This window comes from Diospyros lotus, chromosome 2, assembly GCF_014633365.1.
Source record: "Diospyros lotus cultivar Yz01 chromosome 2, ASM1463336v1, whole genome shotgun sequence".
Classification (NCBI taxonomy): Eukaryota; Viridiplantae; Streptophyta; class Magnoliopsida; order Ericales; family Ebenaceae; genus Diospyros; species Diospyros lotus.
Window position 1 is genome coordinate 19,470,353 of NC_068339.1, and position 23,201 is coordinate 19,493,553.

Below are 23,201 nucleotides of genomic sequence, written 5' to 3' on the forward strand. Positions count from 1 at the left end.
TGATTGCTCAATTTATGCCCTGAGGACTTCTTCTGTCATATACTTATTGCTATATGAAACAAAACAAGGTATATGGTTCTTTGAGGGTTTTAATATGTTGGTATTTTAATTGTAGGTTGATATTTGTGATTGGATATATAATTGTGATTATTGATTGATATTGCATTTTTAAATTATAGGTTGATATTTGGAACAACTAGTTTAAAGTTAAATTGAAAGTATTTTTATTGTAATTCTAATTATGTTGTATTTTGAAAATAATTAAATAAGTAATTTGATTTTTTTTATTACATAGTGAATGATATTATGTTTATTGTAATTTGTAAAGTTATTATTACTTAATTATCATGTTTATGTTATATTTGTTGATTATTAAATTTGATTTAAAATTATATTTGTTGATTATCATATTAATAATTGTTAATATTCTTATTGTATATGAGATTATTAAGTTATTTTAAACATAATTTTGATAAATTTAAGTTTGAGCTCGACCTCAACTCGTTTTATTATTTGACAAGTCAAACTCAAGCCTGAGTTTAAGTTTGTCAAGCTAAACTTGAATTCAACAATGTTCATCTGTAAATGGCAGTTGAAGGCGAAAAAGGAGAACAAATGAGAGCCATCACGTTGATTGAATAGTGTCTTTTAAAAATGAATAATGCTATTGGTATACTTTAAGTTACATAAAGGTGTGTCAATGATAAAAATATTCTTCATGAGACGCATAGAGGCGCGTGAGGTGCATGAAGAGACGCATGATATTTTGTTATAATACCCCTTGTGTAGCTCAATATGTACAAAAATAATGTATATGTAACATAATTTTTTAAAAAACGGTGTAAAAATGCTGCTTCGGACTCTCTCTTGGGTCATTATTCAGAAAAACCGTCCACGTCACGGATCCGCGACCTGAATCCTCGGATCGTTTAGAGCGCTCGATAAAGCCAATCAATCAACGGCCAGGATCATCTCCCCTCTCCAGAAACTAAAGTTACAAAAAGGAAAATGCTATTTTACCATGTCATCGATCCGCATCAAAAAGGCCTGAAATCAATTACGGCCGTCCATGATGAGTCCCCAAACAAAACTCAATCAACGGCCCCGATATCTTCCCTGTCCCGCCACAAATTTCGAAGCGCCCTATAAAATGAATCCCCTTCCACTTGCCAAACCATCCATCGTCCAAGCCCTAGAATTCATCTGAAATCCTCCTGCGTTTCAATGGCTCGCACGAAGCAGACAGCTCGGAAGTCCACTGGTGGCAAGGCTCCCCGGAAGCAACTGGCCACCAAGGCTGCACGCAAGTCGGCACCGGCGACCGGCGGAGTCAAGAAGCCCCACCGCTTCCGCCCTGGGACGGTGGCTCTCCGAGAGATCCGGAAGTATCAGAAGTCGACGGAGCTTCTGATCCGTAAGCTGCCGTTCCAGCGATTGGTGCGAGAAATTGCTCAGGACTTCAAGACCGATCTGCGGTTCCAGAGCTCGGCCGTCGCGGCTCTCCAGGAGGCGGCGGAGGCTTACCTCGTCGGACTCTTCGAGGATACTAATCTGTGTGCTATTCATGCTAAGCGCGTCACCATCATGCCCAAGGACATTCAGCTTGCTCGCCGTATTAGGGGTGAGCGTGCTTGAGCCAGAGTTTCGGCTTAGTTGCGAATGATGCAATGCCTGGCTGTTTTTGTATAGACGTGTAGGGTTAAGGTCTACGTCTTGTTTTTAGGAATTTGCTCGTATCTGGTTGAATTTGTAGTCAGGTGTTGTGGTGTACTGTAGTTCCATTAGTCTTCAATGAAAATGGGGTTATCGATCATCAATCTCATGCGAACACAGCTATAAATATATACACAACATATTATATACATATATGCGGCAAAGATTACAAAGCTCAACACAAGTAGAATGTATAACCAAGATAATATCTAGTGTAATACCTTGTATTACAATGTGTTTTTAACTACGATTTTAGAAGCAAAAATTCACTTTTAGATAATTATATGTGAATTTTGGAGTTATTTTATTAATTGACGTGACTAAGAACAATTAAGTATTTGAGGTGGAATGAATGTGAGGGACTATGACTAGTCAAGACTTTGAATATGTATATGTAGTTTTTTGGATTATGCGTTATTATTTGTGTTCTTATTAAACTCGTTTTAGAATTATTTTGAGAGAAGTAAATCAAAAATATGCTTGAAAACTCATATTTGAAGTTAGATTTTTTGATATTTATCAAGAATTATTTTTAAAAAGGTGTAGACCTGACATTGATAGTTTTTAACATGACTTTATAATCTCTTTCTTCGTTAAAGAGTACTCTAAATTATCTTTTTTTTTTTATAGTCCTCTCCTTTGAAATAATGAAAATTGTACAAAATAGACATATGATGACCCAGATAAGCTTTTTAAGTAAGATGTGAGGATTATTTCCCAATGACCAAGTTCCCTAGTGGAATAGAAAGAAAAGGGACCAAAATGTGAACAAAAACAGAGATGGAAAAAGTTAGAATAATGTTATTTATTTAATGATATTCTTTTATTAAATAATGAAAAAGTACAAGTGTTAAACATTTATTGTATATTTTTTTTATAACTTAATAAAAATGTGTCATTTAAACTGAATTTTTAATTTAGATGAATAATAGTATTCAAAAAGTTAGTATAATAATATATGTATATGTGTGTATATATATATATACATATTTATACATCAAGGTAATTAATTAATTTATCAACCTAGTGAAAGATTGAAATGTGGCATAATTTTTGTAATTTGGCATGATGGCTATTTGGAGAGTTTCTAGACCCACCATGTGACAAAATTTTGTGCTTTAATTATTAATTAGTATGACTCAAAGTCTTGTCACAACACTTTATTTATTTATTTTTCTGTAAGTAACACAACACTTCAATCATGTATGAGGTTGCATTTTAAATAAGATTTTTTCTGAAAATTATGCTTTGATCATCACTAGGTGAATTATAAAAGTTAAAAATTTTTCAATAGTAAAAAATCACTCACCATTTTCCTACTCATTATTTTGTTATTCTTTACTACACGTTAACTTTACCATCAAAATTACTCAAAAAATTAAAGTCCCAAATTTACAATATATATATATATATATATATATTTACAAATACTGCATCAAAACCCAACTTCCCAACTTACATGAATATGGGACCAAATGGTGGCCCCGAGAGGCGACTAAGTAGGTATATAAGCGTGTATTGAAATTAATAGCTTGATTGGGATAGGCATTTGAATAAATTGATTTAATGAAAGCGATTAAGGTTGTTGGGTGAATTGCATAAGGAAGAGGTCCCATTCTCCCAAAGCAGCAGCTCAGTCATTGCCAGATGTTATCATTTCCTTTAAGCAAGAGTGTTGATTAATGATTAGAAGGTAAATTGGCTTGAATTAAGCGATAGAAGCCAAGAAGTTACCTTCTATTTTTATTACGGGCTTACAGGTGGCTGGTAATTGAGAGTTCAATGGAGGTAATATAAGGTGAAAGAAGAAGAGAAATTGGTAAGTTGAGTAGGCCACCTTCTTCTGTTTATTGGGTAAAACTTGATGCTTTAATTGGGCTGCCAGAGTTAAAAGATCCTGAGATGCTTCATTGTTTATAGGTTGTCTCCCTTAATCGAGAAATAGAATTTAATTCGATTGTTTTCAGGACACAAATTAAGTAATTAGATCATGATAAGTTAGGATTTGTACTAATAAATCATAGATTTGATTTTTTATCTTGTACAATAAAATAAAGTTTTCATTTACGATTTATATTTTTTTTCAAAATTAAAGACACGAATAGTAAAGGATAACGTAAATGTGGTAATCTCAATCTCAAGCTCAATTCACCAAGTCACCAGGTTCTTTAATTTTAGAGATATATAAATATATATATATTTATTTTATAACTAAAATGTCTCAACATTTTATCTTTTAAAGGTCTATAATTTTTTTTATTTGAATTTATAGCCCTCCATCAACAATGATGCCCCGCTCGTTGGAGCGCTCGATAAAGCCACTCTATAAACGGCCAGGATCATCTCCTCTCCCCTGAAACTGAAGTTACCAAAAATCTCTCCATGTCATTGATCCGCGTCAAAAAGGCGTGAAATCAATTACGGCCGTCGATGATGAATCCCCAAACCAAACTCTATCAACGGCCCCAATATCTTCCCTGTCCCGCCACAAATTTCGAATCTCCCTATAAAATGAATCCCCCTTCCACTTCCCAAACAGTCCATCGTCCAAGCCCTAGACTTTGCTTTGCGCCTTTCATCTGAAGTCCTCCTGCGTTTCAATGGCTCGCACGAAGCAGACAGCTCGGAAGTCCACTGGTGGCAAAGCTCCCCGGAAGCAACTGGCCACCAAGGCTGCACGCAAGTCGGCACCGGCGACCGGCGGAGTCAAGAAGCCCCACCGCTTCCGCCCTGGGACGGTGGCTCTCCGAGAGATCCGGAAGTACCAGAAGTCGACGGAGCTTCTGATCCGTAAGCTGCCGTTCCAGCGATTGGTGCGAGAAATTGCTCAGGACTTCAAGACCGATCTGCGGTTCCAGAGCTCGGCCGTCGCGGCTCTCCAGGAGGCGGCGGAGGCTTACCTCGTCGGACTGTTCGAGGATACTAATCTGTGTGCTATTCATGCTAAGCGCGTCACCATCATGCCCAAGGACATTCAGCTTGCTCGCCGTATTAGGGGTGAGCGTGCTTGAGTCAGAGTTTCGGCTTAGTTTTGAATGATGCAATGCTTGGCTGTTTTTTGTATAGACGTGTTAGGTCATGATCTGCTTCTTGCTTTTAGGAATTTGCTCGTATTTGGCTGAATTTGTATTCAGCTGCTCTGATGTACTTTGTTCAATCATTCTTCAACGAAATGGGGCTATTGTTTCTTTAATTTATCTATTTCTCTGCGAGTTTGATTGAGCTGGCCTTCGCAATCTGCAAAATGAGGATTAGGGTTTGCTCCCTCCCCACATTGTGATCCTTTAGCCCATATGTTTATAGGTAGGGTGTTGTTAGGTACTTGAAGTTTTGTTATGTTTGTGGGCGGTTTACCATCGCCAATTGTGCAAAAACTTTTAGTATTGTTCTTAACGTTGTATGACTGGCTATTCAAAATAAAAAAAAAAAAGAAATCTTCACTAATTGAACTCAATGGAATTATTTGAACGCGTTTTTGGTGTTCAAACCTGTTTAGCAAAAATGACTAATCTGATGTCAACTCATGTAATTTGCTGCAACTCTGTCTTCTTACCCCTGTTTGGAATGAAATAAAATTGTGAAATTTAATTTGATGTATTCAGAAAGAGTCGCTCTATAGGGTTTGATAGGCCTACCGAGTGGCTCACAAAGAGGGGACAAAATGACTATTTTGCCTCCCCTTGCTTTGCAAATTTGCAAAGCGGGCCACTGCCCTAGCTCGCTCTGTGCCTCCCCTACATGGCATGGTCGTCGCTCGCCTTTCCGCCGTGCCTCGCTGCAGTCGCCCGGCCTTGCCTCACCGCCTCGCCTTGCCTGCATTGACTGTGGTGAGGCGACGAAGGCGAGGCCGGGCGATTGCAGCGAGGTGCGGCAGAGAGGCGAGCGGCGGCTATGGCAGGCAGGGGTGACGCGTAGAGCAGAGGGGGAATCCATGGGAGGGGGAGGGGGAGAGCAGGGCGTGGGGGCAAAATGGTCTTTTTGCTCCCTTTCGGTAAACCCGTTGGGCTCTCTAGTATTTTCCATTCAAAAATAAGTTTGACAAATAAATTTTACAAACCAATGTAACACACATAAATTTATGATAATTTTACATAAATTCACAATAATTTATTTAAATAAATAATAAATCTATTTACTATTATAAATTTGTGTGTCACGTTAATTTATATAAATTGTGTTAAATTTGTTTGTGAGCGTAACATTTTCCTTTTGTGAATTGAGTTAAGATTTGTCACATTTAAGGTGTCACATGAGAGTTCCAATAATATCTTGTTAAGTTTCCAGCCATGGAAAAAGTTTGACCACGTATCTGTATTTAGGACGGTGGTTTTTTACGTAGGAGAAATGCCACAGGAATGTCCATTTTTCTCTTTTAGCATGGCTGGTAGATCTATATATAGTTTTGCTAGTTTTCAAGTTTCAGCTAATTTTAGGCATGTGAAAATGTTTGGGTCATGAAACTTTCATCACAGAATTAGTAAATTCCCTTGTACATGTTGTTCCTAAACGGATCAGGAGAAGCTCTCCTCTCCAGAAGTCCTGAATTCAAAACATTTTCTTCAGATATCAGAATAGAATGGCAGGAGGAACTGTGTACCTGAAAACTGACAAGTTTGAAGTTAGGCTCGAAGGCTTTACATTCAAAACAAGGGAGTTTGAGACTCTATGCGCAATGGACTTCCTCTTCCCCAAGGGGAAAGTCTGGATACGTCCACCTGTTGTTGGCATTCATGTTATGCGCCATCCTCGGGATCCAACCACCGGGCTGCTTTTCTTGTGCTTTGGAATAGGGTGTCTCATCCTCAGGTTTCAATTGAGGGAAGAGTTACCAGATCCAATCCTCAAATTCACTCAGGATAAGAGAATCTCCTTTGTGGCTTTTGGAATTCCTGAGAAGAAGCATCTGTTCCCCTTTGATAAACTTGGATTGAAGGAAAGTGAAGTTGATGTGGGTTTTTTGGCAGCCAAGTCTCTCAACGATCCAAAGCTGAAGAAATGCGAGCTAGCAAACTTGGCTGATCGAGTTCTTGGGATCAAGACCATGGTGGGGGTTGCCGAGGCTCACGCTGAGTGCTTGGCAAGACACAGAGAAATTAAGCGCGCAATTTGTGAAGTTTTTGTCTCTAGCGTGATTGCCATGAGTTTGCTGGAAGCCAAAAATGAGAACAAGGTGGCCTATTCTGCTAAGAAAAGCTTGTTTGGAAAGAACCTGGAGTTACCTTCATTCTCCACTGAAGGGTGGTCCAGAATGTTCACCTTCAAGACCAACAAAGAGAGCCATGAGAACAAGGCTAAGCATGTCAAGGCCCAAGCCAAAGAGGACAAATTGGAGCTTCCTTTGCCTGACAAGCCTCTGAAAGGAATCTTAAAATCGAAGCCTTCGGGCTCTCTTCCATGGTCAGGCTCTCTTCCTTCGTCGTTCTTTTCTTCAGCCACACCCGGAGGGCAAGGGGTTCACAATCTGAGAAGGGCCAACACGAAGGGGTACAACGTAACCTTTGTGGTTGATGACACTGTGACGGGGGCTGGTTTGAGATAGCCTGATGTTGTCTTCTGCATGAATCCAACATGTCCAGATTCTGGTGTTGTTTTTCTCAATTCTCTGTACCTGTAGGAGGAACTCAAATCACTTTCATTTCACATCCCTCCTAAACTTGGAGAGATCTTTAGGAAACTCGGCTGTGGCCCAGGTATCCTTCCTGTTTTTGTAACATCGATCACTGTACTGTTCATTGATTCATGTAGAACCATTCTGATGATTGTTTGAGTTTACATATTTGTTGCTATTGTTGATTAATGTTTGATCTCGTTCTGTCCCAGATATTCAAAATTAGAGCAGAGATGTGATGTGATGGATAAGAGACTATGAAACAATGATCCCCATTGCAGAAGAATATACCATGTGCACAGAAATAGAGTTCAATGTTTGATTAATTGACATTTTACAGAATGTTTTCAGCCATCCAGGTTCAATTGGATAAATTCTTCCGGGTTTTTGTTTCTCATACCAACTGCATTCATTTCCACGTCTTATTCGAATGCTTGTACTCTGTCCAATTGGATTCGCATGTTCTTTCACTCACTCATGTAACATATCCAATATTGACGCATAAATCAAACATATTGTCCCATTTTTATGCAATTTCTCCCAATACGAGTTATCACTTTCTTACGCACTAGAGCTACCGAACCCTATTAGTCATTTTTCACGACCACTGGGAATGAACTGTATGAGACGAAAGGAAAAGAAGTCTGAAAATATCACCCTCACATTGATAATTGATTGGCGATGGAGACAATGCAGCCAATTATACATGGGGTGAATTTTACAAATCGCTTGTGAGATTTGATAAAAGGTATTAATTATTTTTGTATTTTCAAAAGCGATATCAAACTCTTTTGATTTTTATTACTTTGTGTTAATTTTCTCGTCTTGAAACTGAATAACTACATGTAGCAATGTATGCTGTACATACACTACAGGGTATACTATGCAGTGTACTATACATTGCATGTACATGTGCACTATATACATCAGTTGCATATAATGTGTATATACATATGTAGTATACAGTGTTTACACCGCATAGCATAATATACACTGCAGTGCATGCAACGTGTATAAGCAGCGTATGTAAATTCGACTAGTCTAGTCCTGCCCTTATTCCGTGTAAAATTTTTGCCAATTCTGATTTCGGTCCAGACCCATTGAACACCACTACCCTAGTCCACCTCATTCCCCTCTCGTTCGTATCTCATTGGTAGAGTCGACTAGCAAGGTTATTGGGAACCATGGCTTTTCTCTCTCTCTCTCTTGGAGGTGCAGTATTCTTGGCAAACAACCCTATCATTGATGGGGTTGCAAATACCTTATTGTTGTTGATGGAGAATCAACAATGTTGAATGGAAGAAGGAAAAAGGATAACAATGATAGTGGTTATCTTTGAAGATGCTGATTATCAAAACTATGTCCATGATTTTTCTCTTTTTATTTCTCTCATTATTTCTCATTATCATTCTTTTTCTATCTTTCTCTTCTTTGAAGATAAACTCTAGGTTTCTCTATAAAGATGAATCAAGAACTAGGTTTGATCTGTGTTCGAATTCATTCGCTTGTTCCACATTGAACCCAAATTTGGGTTTTGTTTACGAATTCATTCGCTTGTTCCACATTGAACCCAAATTTGGGTTTTGTTCATCTTCATTGAAGATGAACATCTCGAGCTTAGATGAGTTTGAGATGATTACTATTGTGATGAATGAAGTCATCTAGTTTCTTCAAACCTGAAGATTTGTTCATCTCTAGTTAGTTGATATGTCAATAAAAAATGAAGCCAATTACTAGCCAGGAATGAGAAGATGTTAAGAGAGAAAAGGGGAAGTCTAATATAGATTAAGGGTAAAATGGTCTTTAGGTTTATAATTTTTAACAAAAAGGAATGCTAGTTTCGTATTTAAAATCATAAGATTAGTGAATGCATTTTTATCAAACTTCATAATTGTTATGTGAAATTTACTCATAATCACTTGATAATAATTGTTTTAAAGATATTAGCCTATGACTAAGTGGTATAATAATACGAAATACCATTTTTCTCACTTTGAGAATGTAAAACCTAAATAACTAGACCATGATATAATCGAGGATAAATTCTTGTATAGATTTAATCTACTTATAAAGTAGATTTAGTCAATTAAATACAAGATAAATTTAAAGTTTATAATTACTTGAATTATGATATTTCACATTCAAAATTTTAAATTTATCTTAGGGGATGTCCTAATCAAAATTATTTATTTAAAATTTAAAATCTATTTAAAAATTCAAAATTCTTCCTAAATGTTAGTTGAGTCTAGATAGACTAAGTGCTGTTTGATTGATCATACTTTTCATGAAAAATAATCATTTTTCATGAAAATTCTAGTTTTAATAGTGTTTGATAGGTTATATTTTCTAGGTAATTCAAATTCCCACTTTTGATCACGTGATGCCCAATTCTCACTTTTGCTGAAAAATTAATTCTGGGGGGGGTTAGAAAAAAAATTCCAGGCATTTGGAGAAGAAGAGAGGAAGCACGATCGGCGGTTGGGCATGGCAGCCATGACTAGTGATGGCTAAGCAAGAGAGAAGGCGAGCGAGAGGTAGTGAGCGAGCGTGATGGTGAGCGGCCGAGGAGTGAACAATAAGGGCGGCAGCAGCGGCCAATGACAGCGGCGATGGCAGCGAAAACTCTTTCAACCTGAAGCTTTGTGTATGTATATTTGCGTATATATATTTAGTTTTTTGAATATTTTGTATAGTATATTTGATTTATTTTTAGATAATTTTTAAATAAAAAATTAAGCTAATCAAACGTCTTCAATTGATATTTTTCCTAAAATTTATTTTTAAATAATTTAATTTCTTGAAATTCATTTTCCTTCCACCCAAATTACAATCAAACGCAACCTCTATATCAGAATTTCTTGGTGATTGGGGGCAGAGAATGTCTTGTGACATGTAGATTGGTTTTTTCTTTGTCTAAACAACAAAACATCGTTTTGGGAACCTAAATTTGATAAATTCTTTCATAAAGCAATCAAAAGTATTAAAGTGTTTATAGGGGTTCTTGTGCCACTCTTACAAAACATTAAAAGCTATTTGAGAAAATGTGTAATGTAGATTTGCTTTTCCTTTGTCAAAAGCTCCATCGAACACCATCACTTGAGCCACTCAAGCTCTCATTTACAAACATGCATTGAACTTATCAACTTCTTGTAGAAAAGATGAATAGAACGAAGACCTATAAGTAAACAAAATTAAAACACTTGAGGCGTGATGACATTGTCCTTAAGGATATTTTCCTATAGTAGGGTATCCCCCAGGATTCAACGGGTTCGTCCTCATGAGGAGGGATACAGAAACAACAAATAAATATTAAACCCAGCAAGGAGAAAATAGAAATAACAGGGAGGAGAAGCTTAGTTTGTTCACACTAGAATAGGGAATACAAGAAAGTATTTATAGGCAGATATCAGGTCTTCCAACAACTAATTTTTTATTAAATGAGATAATAATAAAGGCCTTTGTAATTGGTAGCTATTGGAGGAAAATAAATATAGGAGTTAAAGATAAAAAAAAAAAAACTGATAGCTGTTAGGCCTTAATAAATATTCTAGCGGAGAAATTTAATTTCAAGAGTTAAAACCTTTTGAAATACTCTCATATATACAACAATCCCCCACATATTTCAAAAGATTGAAGTTAAGAAAGGTTTTTGTTGGGTTACAAATATACAAGTGTAAATGCCTCAAATCTGGTGTCTTTTGGATTTGGACTATGAACCAGATTTTAGAAAGAATGAGATTTAACTTACAGGACCAATGGTGAAGTTTTATAACTTCTATGAACCAAGGATTCTTATTGTAAGTTAGGTATCTCACCAATCACATTACACCCCCACAATTTCTTGCTGTTTATGCAGTTTTACACTAATAGGCCATGCGCGTGCCTAGTTATTCATGAGTGCTCTAGAGATCTTGCCAATTATCTCATAAGAGCGACCCCACTCCATACTCGTATAAGTGATTCCATCAAATGTTCATTGCAATCTGAACACTATCCATAAAGAATATGAAATTCACTAAGAGCTTTTAGCTCATCCTCTATATTATTGCAAATTAGCACTATTCTCACATCATAAGAAATGACTGATCTTGTAGTGCTACAGAATCACAAATGACTCAGTTATTACCCATATGAACCTAATTCATGGGATCACCAATCACATAGGTTGGGTTACCATCATTTTGATTTCTCAACCGGCATTAGTTCCATTCCCCTCGATGTTTCAGATACCATATTTCTACCAAGTGGTTTAGTTAGAGGATCTGCCAAATTCATCTCTGACTTCACATAATCAATTGATATAATTCCATCCTTTAGCAGCTGCTTTATCACATCATGTCTTAATCGAATGTGTAGATTTTTGCCATTGAAAGATTTGTTCTTTGCAATGGTTATTGCCGTTTGGCAATCACAATGCATGGGCATTGAGGGTGTTGGTTTAATACCCAAATGAATTTCTGTTAAAAAATTCCTCAGCCAATCAGCCTCATTTCTTGCTGATTCCAAAGTTATAAATTCTGACTCTATGGTGAATCTAGCTATTATATTTTGCTTGGCTGATTTCCAAGACATCGCACCACCACCAAGAGTGAAGATATAGCCACTAGTGGATCCAGTCTTGTCTGAATTTGAAATCCAGTTGGCATCACTGTATCCTTCCATTACAGCGGGATATCCACTATACATAATACCATAATTCATGGTACCTCCCAAACATTTCATTAGTTGGACTATTGCCGCCCAATGCTCATGATTGGGATTGTGAGTATATCTACTCAACCTACACACAACATATGCTATGTCAGGTCGAGAGAAGTTTATCAAATGCATCAGACTCCCAATAATCTGAGTATACTCAAGCTGAGCAACAACTTCACCTCGATTTTTCTTTAATTGAGTGTTAGCATCATAAGGAGTACTCACTGATGTCACATCAAAATGACCAAACTTTTTGAGAAGTTTCTTAACATAATGTTCTTGAGTTAACATTATACCATTGTCTCTCCTTATGATTTTAACACCTAATATCACACTAACTTCACCTATGTCTTTCATATCAAATTTAGAAGCTAAGAGATGTTTAGTACTATGCACCACATCCATGCTAGTACCAAAAACAAGCATATCATCCACATATAAACTAATGATCACATACTCATTGTCAAGAAATTTAGCATAAATACATTTATCAACACTAATTGAATAGAAATCATTACTTAAAATAACTTGATCAAATTTCTCATGCCATTATTTAGGTGCTTGCTTTAGACTCTATAAGGACTTTTTCAATTTACATACCTTATGTTCTTGTCCAGGAGCTATATAGCCTTCAGGTTGCACTATGTATATCTCTTCTTCTAGATCACCATTTAGAAAAGCAGTTTTAACATCCATTTAATGTATAAAAAAATTTATGTATAGAAGCCAAAAACGATTAAAACACGAATTGAAGAAATTCTGGCTACAGGTGCAAAAGTATCAAAATAATCAATATTTTATTTTTGAGTAAATCATTTGCAACCAATCTTGCTTTATATTTATCTATAGAACCATCAGAGAAATATTTTCTTTTAAAAATCCATTTGCAACCAATTGGTTTTGCTCCTAGAAGCAAATCAACAACCTCCTAAGTTTGATTTTGTAAAAATGAATCAATTTCATTTTTAGTGGCTTCTTTCCAAAGTAAAGAATCAGAATAACAGATAGCTTCGGAGTAAGTCACAGGATCCTTATCTACAAGATAAGTATAGAAATAATCTCCAAAGGAAGATTCTTTCCTTTGTCTTTTACTCCTTCTCAATTCCTCAACATGAGTTTTTTCCACTCTATTATCATCAGTTGTATTATTATCAACTAGAGCACGACTAATCTTTTCAGATAATGGATAAATGTGTTCGAAGAATTCTGCATTCTTTGTGTCAATAAGAGTATTGGAATCAAGCATATCACTCTTTAGAAAAATAAATCTATATGCAAAACTTTTTTCAGCATAGCCAATGAACATGCAATTAGAAGTTTTTGAACCTATTTTTCTCTTTTTAGGTTCTGGTAGCATAATCTTTGCAAGACACCCCCACACTTTTAGATACCTCAAATTAGGAGGATAACCTTTCCATAATTCATAAGGTGTCTTACTAGTTTTCTTATATGGAATTCTATTTTGTAGATAACATGCAGATAAAATAACTTCCCCCCACAAATTATCAGAAGCAGAAGAACTTACTAACATAACATTCATCATTTCTTTTAATGTTCTATTTTTTCTTTCAGCTACCCCATTAGACTCGGGTGAGTAAGGAGGAATAACTTCATGAATTATTCATTCCTTTTCACAATAATCATTCATCAAAATATATTCACCACTTCTATCAGATCTAACTCTTTTAATTTTCTTATTCAATTGATTTTCTACTTCAGCTTTATATAGCAATAACATATTAAAAGCTTCATCTTTATTTCTAAGCAAATAAGCTTTAGTATACCTTAAAAAATCATCATAAAAGTCACATAATATTTTTTTCCACCTCTAGTCATTGTTTGTTTTAAATCTCTTAAATCTATGTGAATTAAATTAACTCTGTTTCTCTATTAACAAACGCACATGTTTTCTTTGTTATTTTAGCTTCAGCACATATTTCACATTTGTTCATGTATAAGGAATTAAAATCAGAGATTAAACCAAGTGAATGCATTTTCTTGAGATAAGACAAATTAACACGTCCTAATTTAGCATGCCATAGAACAACAGAGTCAAGCAAATAAGCAGAAGAAGATGCATTCATAATTTCAGAAACATTGAGTACAAAGAGTCATTGGTTACAATATCCTTTGTCCACAAATACATTATTTTTGGTCATTACAATCTTATCAGATTTGAATGACACTTTAATCCCAAACTTTCCCAACAAAGCCATAGAGACCAAATTTGCCCTTATGTTAGGGACATGTAGCACTTCACTCAAAGACAGTATTTTGCCCGAAGTCAACTTCAGACGGACTTTGCCTTTACCAAGAACATTTGCAGTTCTTGAATCTCCAAGGTAGACCACCTCTTCTCCATCATCAATAGGTGTATAGGTGGAGAATGATTCTTTACTAGCACATATGTGCCTAGTAGCACCAGAGTCTACAACCTATTCTTTGTTATTGGTCACCATATTGACTTGAGAAACAATCGTAGCAATAACTTCTTCTTCTCCTTCAACCAAGTTTGCCTTGGGTTTAGGAGGATTGTCGTTTCTCACTCTCTTTTGACATTGAGGTGCATGATGGCCAGGTTTTCCACATACAAAATAATTTTCTTTTTTCTTAAAATTGTTGGGTTTGGGTTTGACTGCATTGGACTTGTAATCATAGGACTTATTATTATTATTTGATTTATTGAAGTTGTTATCATACCTCTTTTGGTACGGGTTACCTTGCACCAAATTCGCTTTGGAAGCCATTTCCTTTGCCTTGACAGCTTGCAATTCTTTCTTATTTGTATCTTCAATTATAATGTGAGTGATAAGGTCAGCCAAGGACAACTTTCTTTGCTTGTTCTTGAGTTGTTGCTTGTAGTCATTCCATGTGTTGGGCAGTTTTTTGATCAAAATTCTGGCGATGAATTCCTCTGGCAGATTGATTTTTTCCGCTTTCAAATCTTTCAGTAGTTTGTGGTATTCATTAATTTGAGTTTTGATGTTTTTGTCGTCCACCATCTCCCATTGATAGTGTTTACCAATCACAAACTTTTGTTTACCGACATCCTCGGCTATATATTTTGTGACCATATTGGCCCATATTTTTTTTGCTTCCTTATAGCCACAATATACATCAAACAATTCATTAGAAAGAGTACTAAGTATAGAGTGACGACAAACCTTATTTCCATACATCCACGCTTCAGCATTTGCATTAGTTTTGGGTTTGGACAGAACCCATGCAACTCCATGCATGTCAAGTACTATAAACATTCTTTCTTACCATCTTTTAAAATTCTCACCACAAAAAACTTCAATTTTAGAGATGTCAGGAAAAAGCTTGGCATAAGGAATTGTAGGGACATTGGCTGGTTAGATTGTAACAGTAGCAGAAGCGTTGGGAGCAACAGGAACAATGGTTGTATCAACAGTATTGACGTTAGGAGCAACAACGAAAGTTGAGTCACCGTCCATTGATAGTATCCTTAAGATTGTAGAAAAGATGAATAAAACAGAGACCTATAAGTGAACATAATTAAAACACCCGATGCGTGATGACACTATTCTTAAGGATATTTCCCTATAATAGGATATTTCCCAGGATTTAACGGGTTCGTCCTCTTAGGGAGGGATACAGAAACAACAAATAAATATTAAACCCAACAAGAAGAAAATAGAAATAACATGAAAGAGAAGCTGAGTTTGTTTCCACCAGAATATGGAATACAAGAAAGTATTTATAGGAAGATATCAGGTCTTCTTTTGATTAAATGAGAGAATAATAAAAGCCTTTGTAACTAATAGCTATTTGAGGAAAATAAATACAGGAGTTAAAATAAAAAAAATTGATAATTGTTAGACCTTGCTCTTAGAGAAATTTAATTTCAAAAATTAAAACCTTTTGAAATACTCTCGTATATGCAACATCTCCTTCTGCTCAGCTCTGCAATTCAGCTCGGAATACCAGACGTAATCCACCGCCATAGCCAGTCCGTGACCCTCCCGGAGCTGGTTTCAGCTCTCCAACCATAGCCGGAAAGAACCATTCCTCTCCGCTCGCCGGCTCATCCGTTCGTTGGTGCATTTGGGTTTCCTTATTGTTAATTTAAAACAAAACAAGACGAGCAAGAAGGGTATTCTCTCACACCATCATCCAGGCTTCTGCTCGAGGACGAGCTTAATTCCCAACTTGGCGCATTTTGTCTGGTTATTAGTGCATCCAGTTTCGCTCAATCCATGGCGGTTTTTGGGAGATTGGTTCAGACGCAAGGAACGAACAGTTTTCGAGAATGCTCAAGGGGTTGTCTTCTTGGATTACTGTGGGACGGGCATTGAGGTTAATGCTCTTTTCAACGAGGCAATATGATAGGGAATTAACACCTACCATTGATCGAATCAGAGCTGGTCTGTTGCCGGCGTAGAAGGTGGGCTAGCAGGGGGAGGGGGTTTGGGTGTGTGGGCCCCACCACTTTCAAATTGTTGATTGTTATGTAACTATGTTGTCCAACACCAACAGAGACAACATAACAAATCTGTTCTGTTAATTAAATTAAAAAGAAATTAAAAGTGTAATAAATAATATTTAAAAACATCCCCCCGGCGGATGCCCATCTCTTTAAGGTAAGTAACTGTTTCTTCAATCCCAACTATATATGTTGGTGTTTTAATTCATTATTATTCTCCCTCTAAAATGTTGGCATTTATTCACTGTATAATATTTACCAAATTGTTCTTTAATCGTTATGGATTTTTAATATTGACAATATGTGATTTTACTTGATTGTGATATATATATATATATGGCAGCATGTTATGCATAATTAGAGATAGTGTGGTAGACATGCAAAGAGACGATGCTCATATTATTTGACATGTTAATGATGGTTTTGGTCACTGGGAGTGGGAGTGGGAGTGGGAGAAATGAGGGAGATTAGGAGGAGATGTCCTTCGATGGAGGCTGGATTTACTAGCTACCGGATTACACCCATCTTTGGTCTTAAGCCCATCATTGAGGCATTTCCTTAATTAATTAGAATATCTCAACTTTGTAATTAAGTTCTAAATAACATTACCATACATAATGCAGGATTGCTCGTTTGTTTTATATTATCATTATTATTGGAATATCTTATGGTACTTGTCGTTTTCTACATGTGTTGATAATCTTTTAAAATGAACAAAATTAGAGCCTCAAATGAGATTTTTTTTTTTTTTCAATTTAATTGAACAAGTGTGAGTATTAATTCCATTCGATAAATTCCCGTTATCCAAACAATTGGAAAGCCAGGTTTAACTCAAAGTATGACATCCTTTAACTCAAAAAATATAAAAAGATCTTGATAGATAAATAAAGTATGACATCCTTCGTTATCATTACTAGTCTATAAGTTATCTTTGGAAGTCATTCTTGACTTAATCATCAGGTGATATAAATTTACCCTTAATAAATTTAAAAATTACCAATTTAAACAAAACAATCCCAAACTTTAGCCATCTCATCTTCGTTTTTCTTCATCCTTCGCCATCGTTGACCTCTTCCTCCTCCACACCAACATCAATCCCTGTTGAGCGACACTAAGCGCCTTTATTGTCACCGCTTTCGCCATTTTTCTCATCTTTGATCTTTATACCACCATTGTCTCTCTTATTATTAATCATCTATCGTAAATTATTAGTAACTCTCGTATTGTTAGATTTCTCTAATAACTAGTCACCACTTTTCATAGTGATTGTCACGATGTTGACGTTTGGAGATCCAAACCATCATATTCGATATAATTTCATTTTTATTGTTTTATTTTAAGTATTTTTCATTTATTTAGTTAGTGTAAATTATATCCAATTAAATCTTAGTTTTAAAATTTATTTTAGAATATAAATATGAATATGTATATGTTATGTTTATGAACACATTTTAATTAATTTAATTGTTTTTTTTTCATTTTATTCTATCAAAATAAAATATTAACGTGTGACATAATCTACTATATACGAAATTTCATAAAAATTCTGCTTATTAATTTCATATTGCTTCCAAGAAAGGCGTCAGGATCCTTCGCATACACGTTTGCTTTCTCAACGCATACGCGATTCGATTCACTTCACAGGCCAACCGCCGGCTTCCCGGCCGGCAGGCGGCGGTGGTTGTGCAGAGGCGTGGTGTTGGTGTCGAGGTAGTAGAGGAGCACCACCATGGCGACGGAGGTGGCGAACATGGGAATGGGACCGAAGAACCACAGCAACAAATCAATGGCGAAGTAAAGGGCTCTGAGCCCAAGCGACCAGAACTCGCCGCCCCTTATGACTGGCAGCTCGACGTAGTTGATGGGTATGTTGCTGTCTGAAATGCTGACCAGATAGTTGGCGTGGATGAAGCATCTGGCCGACTGGACGAAGCACGAGAACGCGAGGATGAAGCAGATCAAGAGGCTTATGAACTTGATGGACATGGTGGAGGGCCTGGTGTCACCGTAGATGATGGAGCTTCGGAAGATGTTGGAGTTGTTTGCGATCCATGCGCCGATGAGGGAGCTCAGGGTTAGGGAAACTGACGCCAAGAAAGTTGCAGCCGAGGTGTTTGATCCGAGGACTGTGAGAGCGTTGTCTTTGTTTTCCATCTGAAAAAATAAAACTCCATTTCATGAAAGGTCATCTTTCAGATATTGTGTGCATTTTCTATTCAAAAAATTTGGGAAGTGATGATGTCAAAGGATTTGTACTCTCAAGAAAGTCCGAATTGGATCGAGACAAAGTGCTGCGGTCGACGTACGTGGATGGTTGCTTGACAGGCGCGCGGCTCCAGCAATGGAACAACTGTTGTGTGAGCCTGCTAAACAATCAGAAACTCTCTTGTCGTGGAGGGCACGCATCGCCCCTTCGTCAAAAATGGTGCGGTCTGTGAGAACGAAGGACAAAAGGCTAAGACCAAAGAGCAAAGGCGTAGCCACAATACTGGAGGATGCTGCAACCTCAAATTTGGGAAACAACCAGGCACAACCCCGCGCAACTGACAGGCTAGCGCCATCCTTCTTGTTGAAGGGGCAATGCGTGGCTGCCATAACAAGAGATGTCCGAGGCAGTTTTCCGATTGTTTTGCATACTCAGACAACACCACCATTCCACCACAGGACCCTGCCTGTCAACCAACCGTAAGTCCACCTGACTTACAGCTTCGCCTCGATCCAGCTCAAACTTTCTTGAGTGCGCAAATCCTTGTACCATCAGTAAGAACACCATTTTCTTGCCTGGACGACTTTCTCGACCCAAGCTCGCTTGTCATTGTTCTCGAAGCCGAAGACGGTGGTGTGGGGAAGACATAGGTATCTGTAGAGGAGGTAGAGATGGTAGGAAAACATGAGGATCAGCCCAGTTGGGACGAGCACCAGATCAAGGTACTCTTTCTGGAACACCATTTCGGGGCTGAGCCTTCTTCTTCTTCTTCTTGCAGTGGCATATATCCAATAATTCTAATTAATTAATCATGGCGGAAGAGTAATTTTGGAGTTCGTGATTCCATGTTGTTCAAATCCCTGTAATTAGAAGGAAAGCCCAGCTGTAGTGTGATTTCTTGCAAGGCACCATTGGCTTTTCTTCGGGGGGTTGCAAAACCAACTTCCACTCTTCAAGCTCCCAATAATTCACATTGAATTGGGCCTGGGAATGGCCAATCCTAATCTGTTATTCCCGGTTCCAAATTATTAGATAGAAAGCCCATCCCATGTCACTATCACTACTTATCAATAAGCGAATCCACCTTAATAAAAATTAAATAGTGGTATAAGCACTGTGAAAAGCGTAAGTAACAATTGCTTTATATTAAAGGTTTTGAGAAGCCAGAATGACCTTTTAAACTACATTAATTAAAGTCCAAGGAAGCCAAATCAAAGTCTTTGGCCTAATCATGCATCCTACATCACTTTTTTCTCTAGTCCCATCATAGAGCTTCTACTTCTCTATATTTATACCCACATTTGTAATGTATTTAATTCTTAATTGCAATTTCTATCAAATCATGAATATTTTTCGAATACCTATACATGTTAAATTATATAAACAAGTAAATGAAAGTATTATAAACTGAATAAAACTTAAAAAAAGAGAGAGTAAAAGTACAATGATTATTTATTTGTATAGCAAATTGAATAATCATCATTAAACTCCAAGATTGAAGCAACTTGGGCATGCAATTTATTCAGGTTCAAGAAAATTATAAACTTATCAAAAACAAGAAGTGTCCCACATTTTGTATAATAACCTTATTTAGAACTTAATTAGAAAGGCTGAGATCTTCTAAGGAAATGCCTCAATAATGGACCTCAGACCAAAGATGGGTGTAATCTTGTAGCTAGTAAAACCAGCCTCCAAGAACATCTTCTCCCACTCTCTCTCATTTCTCTCCCTTCCAGTGGTCAAAACCATCATTAAGATGTCAAACAGAAGCTTAGTTTCAGTTATATCAGCATCGTCTCCCTGCATATCTACCACCATGTCTATGATGATCACCTTTCCTGCATCCTTCTTTTTGGCTATGGATTCTCTGCATTTCTTCAGTATCTTCAGGCACTCCTCGTCGCTCCAATTATGCATAACATGCTGCCATTCATTCACACCCACCACTAGAAATAAGTCAATGAACAAGGAAACATTTCAGCTGTGTTCTTCAAAATTGCTCTCTCTCTCTCGGTAGATTAATAATGGAGCTGAGTAGTTGTTTTGCCATTCATTCATTCATTTTTCTTAAGACTTAATGTTTTGTATCTTTATTTATTTATTTTTTTTGAGTAAGGTTGACTCTAACGGGGAAGTCAAATCGCTCTTCAAGTCAAAATCTAGCGAGCGAAACGTAAAAATCGATCTCCAACGCTGCTCGCCATCTCCAAATTGGGTCACCAAAATTTTGGCAAAATCCAATCCCCTCACCAGATTTGGTGAGCGATTTCAGCCAAGCCACCCTCAACGTCTCTCCCCCACAGCTAGGAGTAAGCAAAAGTTCGGGTAAACCAAACTAATTGAATCGAACCAACAAATTCGATCGATTTGGTTCGATTTTTTACCGATAGCAATTTGGTTCGGTTATTTCCATTGAGATTTTCGGTTACTTAGTTCGGTTCAATTTGGTTATTTTTTTTCAAGAATTTTGGTTGTTCAGTTCAATTTTTTTTTTTTTTGTGGTATTATTAACCAAAAAATCGAACCGAACTGACAAATCAACCCTCTTTTATTAGGTTCGGTTCGGTTCGATTATTAGGTTCGGCTCGAATTTTTTGATAAAAATTTCAGTTCAATTATAATGGCTCAAAATTCGGTTAGTTCGGTTTCGATTATTTCGGTTAGTTTAGATGATTTGGTCGGTTCAGTTTAGTTATATACTTCAATTCGGTTCGATTTGATTAGTAATTTTCGATCGGTTTAGTTCGATTATAACCGATTGCACACCTTTACCCACAGCCATCTTAATGCCGGAAGAGTTCCGACCAGACACGACAATAGATGAACTTGGTTGTATTTGGAGTTGCAGACGCAAAGATGAGCAGATCCAAAGAAAAGTTGGAGACAATGACAGCAATGACCACCAAATTTGGTGATGATGGCGATGACAACTAGCGAAAGCGGTAATGAGCAAAACGGTAGCGACATCTTCTTCAGTAAGAAGCAGAATATGTGGGTTTTTTATTTTGGATTTTTTTTTTAATTTATTTTTATATTAGATGAATGATATTATATATTTGGTTATTAATTTATATATTTGATTATTGATTTTGTATATTTATGTATTTGATTATTTTATATAATATTTAATTATTAATTTTATTTATGTATGATTATTTTATATATTTGATTATTGATTTTGTGTATATGTAAAAATTATATATAAAATAAAATAAATAGAATTAAATCACCTTAAAGAGAATGGCATCCGCCGGCGGGATGGACTCGAATAGATCACCCCCGACATAGCTCAAGTTCGTATCCTCCGGCTGGCCTGAAACAACGTGAGGCAGATCAAACACCGTGCATTTTATATGTGGGAAAGCCTGCAAAATGATCTTGGCAACGTTGCCGGTGCCGCCGCCGACATCCACTAGCGAATTCACCCCTTCAAAGATTTCCTTGCAGTCTCCGACCACCAATCTCATCATCCGAGAATCGCTGGCCATTCCCTCATTGAAAAGGCCATTAAATCCAGGGTCCTTCCCACCGTAATCCCACAACCCAACCCCGTGAGCAGTCTCGAAAACTGTTTGTTCCTTGCATCCCCTGAACCAATCTCCCAAAAACCGCCAAGGATTGGAGAGAACCGGATGGACTAGAACCTGGACAAATGGCGACAAGCTGGAAAGCTCACCTCTGAGGAGCAGCCTGGACGATGGCGTGAGAGAATACTCTTCTTTCTGTTCCTTGTTGAAATTAACAGAAAAAAATCCCGAGTGAACCAGCAAGGCCATGACCCGGCGAAGAGGAATGGTTTTTTCCGGCGACAGTTGGAGAGCCGAAACCAGCTCCGGGAGAGTCATGGGCTGCGCATGGCGGTGGATTACGTCCGGTATTCCGAGCTGAATCGCAAAGCTGAGGCAGAAGGAGGTTCCGTAGTTCAGGGCATGCTTGTAGATGAGAGCTTGAGCTCTGAACGATTCACTTGCTGCTTGGCCGGAATTGGGTTCCATCAATTGAAGCCGATAAAGATTTTGATTCTATATATGGAAAATGGTTGAGAATTGGTTGTAGAAAACCAAATTCCGGTGTGTATATATGAAGATGTTCTTATCGGGAAACATTAACTTTTTTTAATCTGAATTCGGGAGAAAGCGCTGTGTCAGCGTTGGTGTTCTTGGAAGAAAGTTCCCGTGAATGCGACCGGGTCCAATTTTAGGATAATACCACATGAATAATTTTAGATGAAAATTTTGTTGATAATTAAATTTATTATGATATTTTGATATTAAAATATTACGATATTTTAAATTAAATGAACAGCTCAAATTTTGAATACTATCCAAAATATTTTTTCTCGTAATCACTCCACGATATTTTAAATTTAACGAGCAGCTCAATTTTTGAATACTATCCAAAACATTTTTCCTCGTAATCTCTCTCCCTCCCCCAGAGGGCCGGCCCAAGGGCTTTGGGGCCCAGGCGATTACTAGTGGACTTTTAAAAATAATTAAATTTATTAAAAAATTATTTATTTTTAGATATAA

At 37.0% G+C, this 23,201-nt stretch overlaps 3 protein-coding genes across 4 annotated transcripts; 1 reads left to right on the forward strand and 2 right to left on the reverse strand.

The window, feature by feature from the left end:
* The first annotated feature begins 1,164 nt into the window (after positions 1-1,164).
* On the forward strand, positions 1,165-4,910 carry LOC127794696 (uncharacterized). The gene is made up of 3 exons (XM_052325941.1): positions 1,165-1,627; positions 1,777-1,802; positions 4,272-4,910. The coding sequence occupies exons 1-3, from the start codon at positions 1,225-1,227 to the stop codon at positions 4,722-4,724; spliced, it is 882 nt and encodes a 293-aa protein (XP_052181901.1). The 5' UTR covers positions 1,165-1,224; the 3' UTR covers positions 4,725-4,910.
* Positions 4,911-17,961: 13,051 nt separating this feature from the next.
* On the reverse strand, positions 17,962-20,001 carry LOC127795997 (uncharacterized). Of its 2 annotated transcripts, none has more exons than XM_052328009.1 (2): positions 18,723-19,354; positions 17,962-18,620 (listed from the first exon to the last, which is right to left on the reverse strand). In XM_052328009.1, exons 1-2 carry the CDS (start codon positions 19,059-19,061, stop codon positions 18,105-18,107), a joined length of 855 nt encoding a protein of 284 aa, XP_052183969.1. In that variant the 5' UTR covers positions 19,062-19,354; the 3' UTR covers positions 17,962-18,104. The 2 variants fall into 2 exon arrangements, with proteins under 2 accessions (XP_052183969.1, XP_052183970.1); XM_052328010.1 differs by having other exon boundaries at positions 18,105-18,620; positions 19,248-20,001.
* Positions 20,002-20,106: 105 nt separating this feature from the next.
* LOC127795995 (trans-resveratrol di-O-methyltransferase-like) lies at positions 20,107-22,667 on the reverse strand. The gene is made up of 2 exons (XM_052328008.1): positions 21,903-22,667; positions 20,107-20,595 (listed from the first exon to the last, which is right to left on the reverse strand). Exons 1-2 carry the CDS (start codon positions 22,665-22,667, stop codon positions 20,293-20,295), a joined length of 1,068 nt encoding a protein of 355 aa, XP_052183968.1. The 3' UTR covers positions 20,107-20,292.
* Positions 22,668-23,201: the final 534 nt, after the last annotated feature.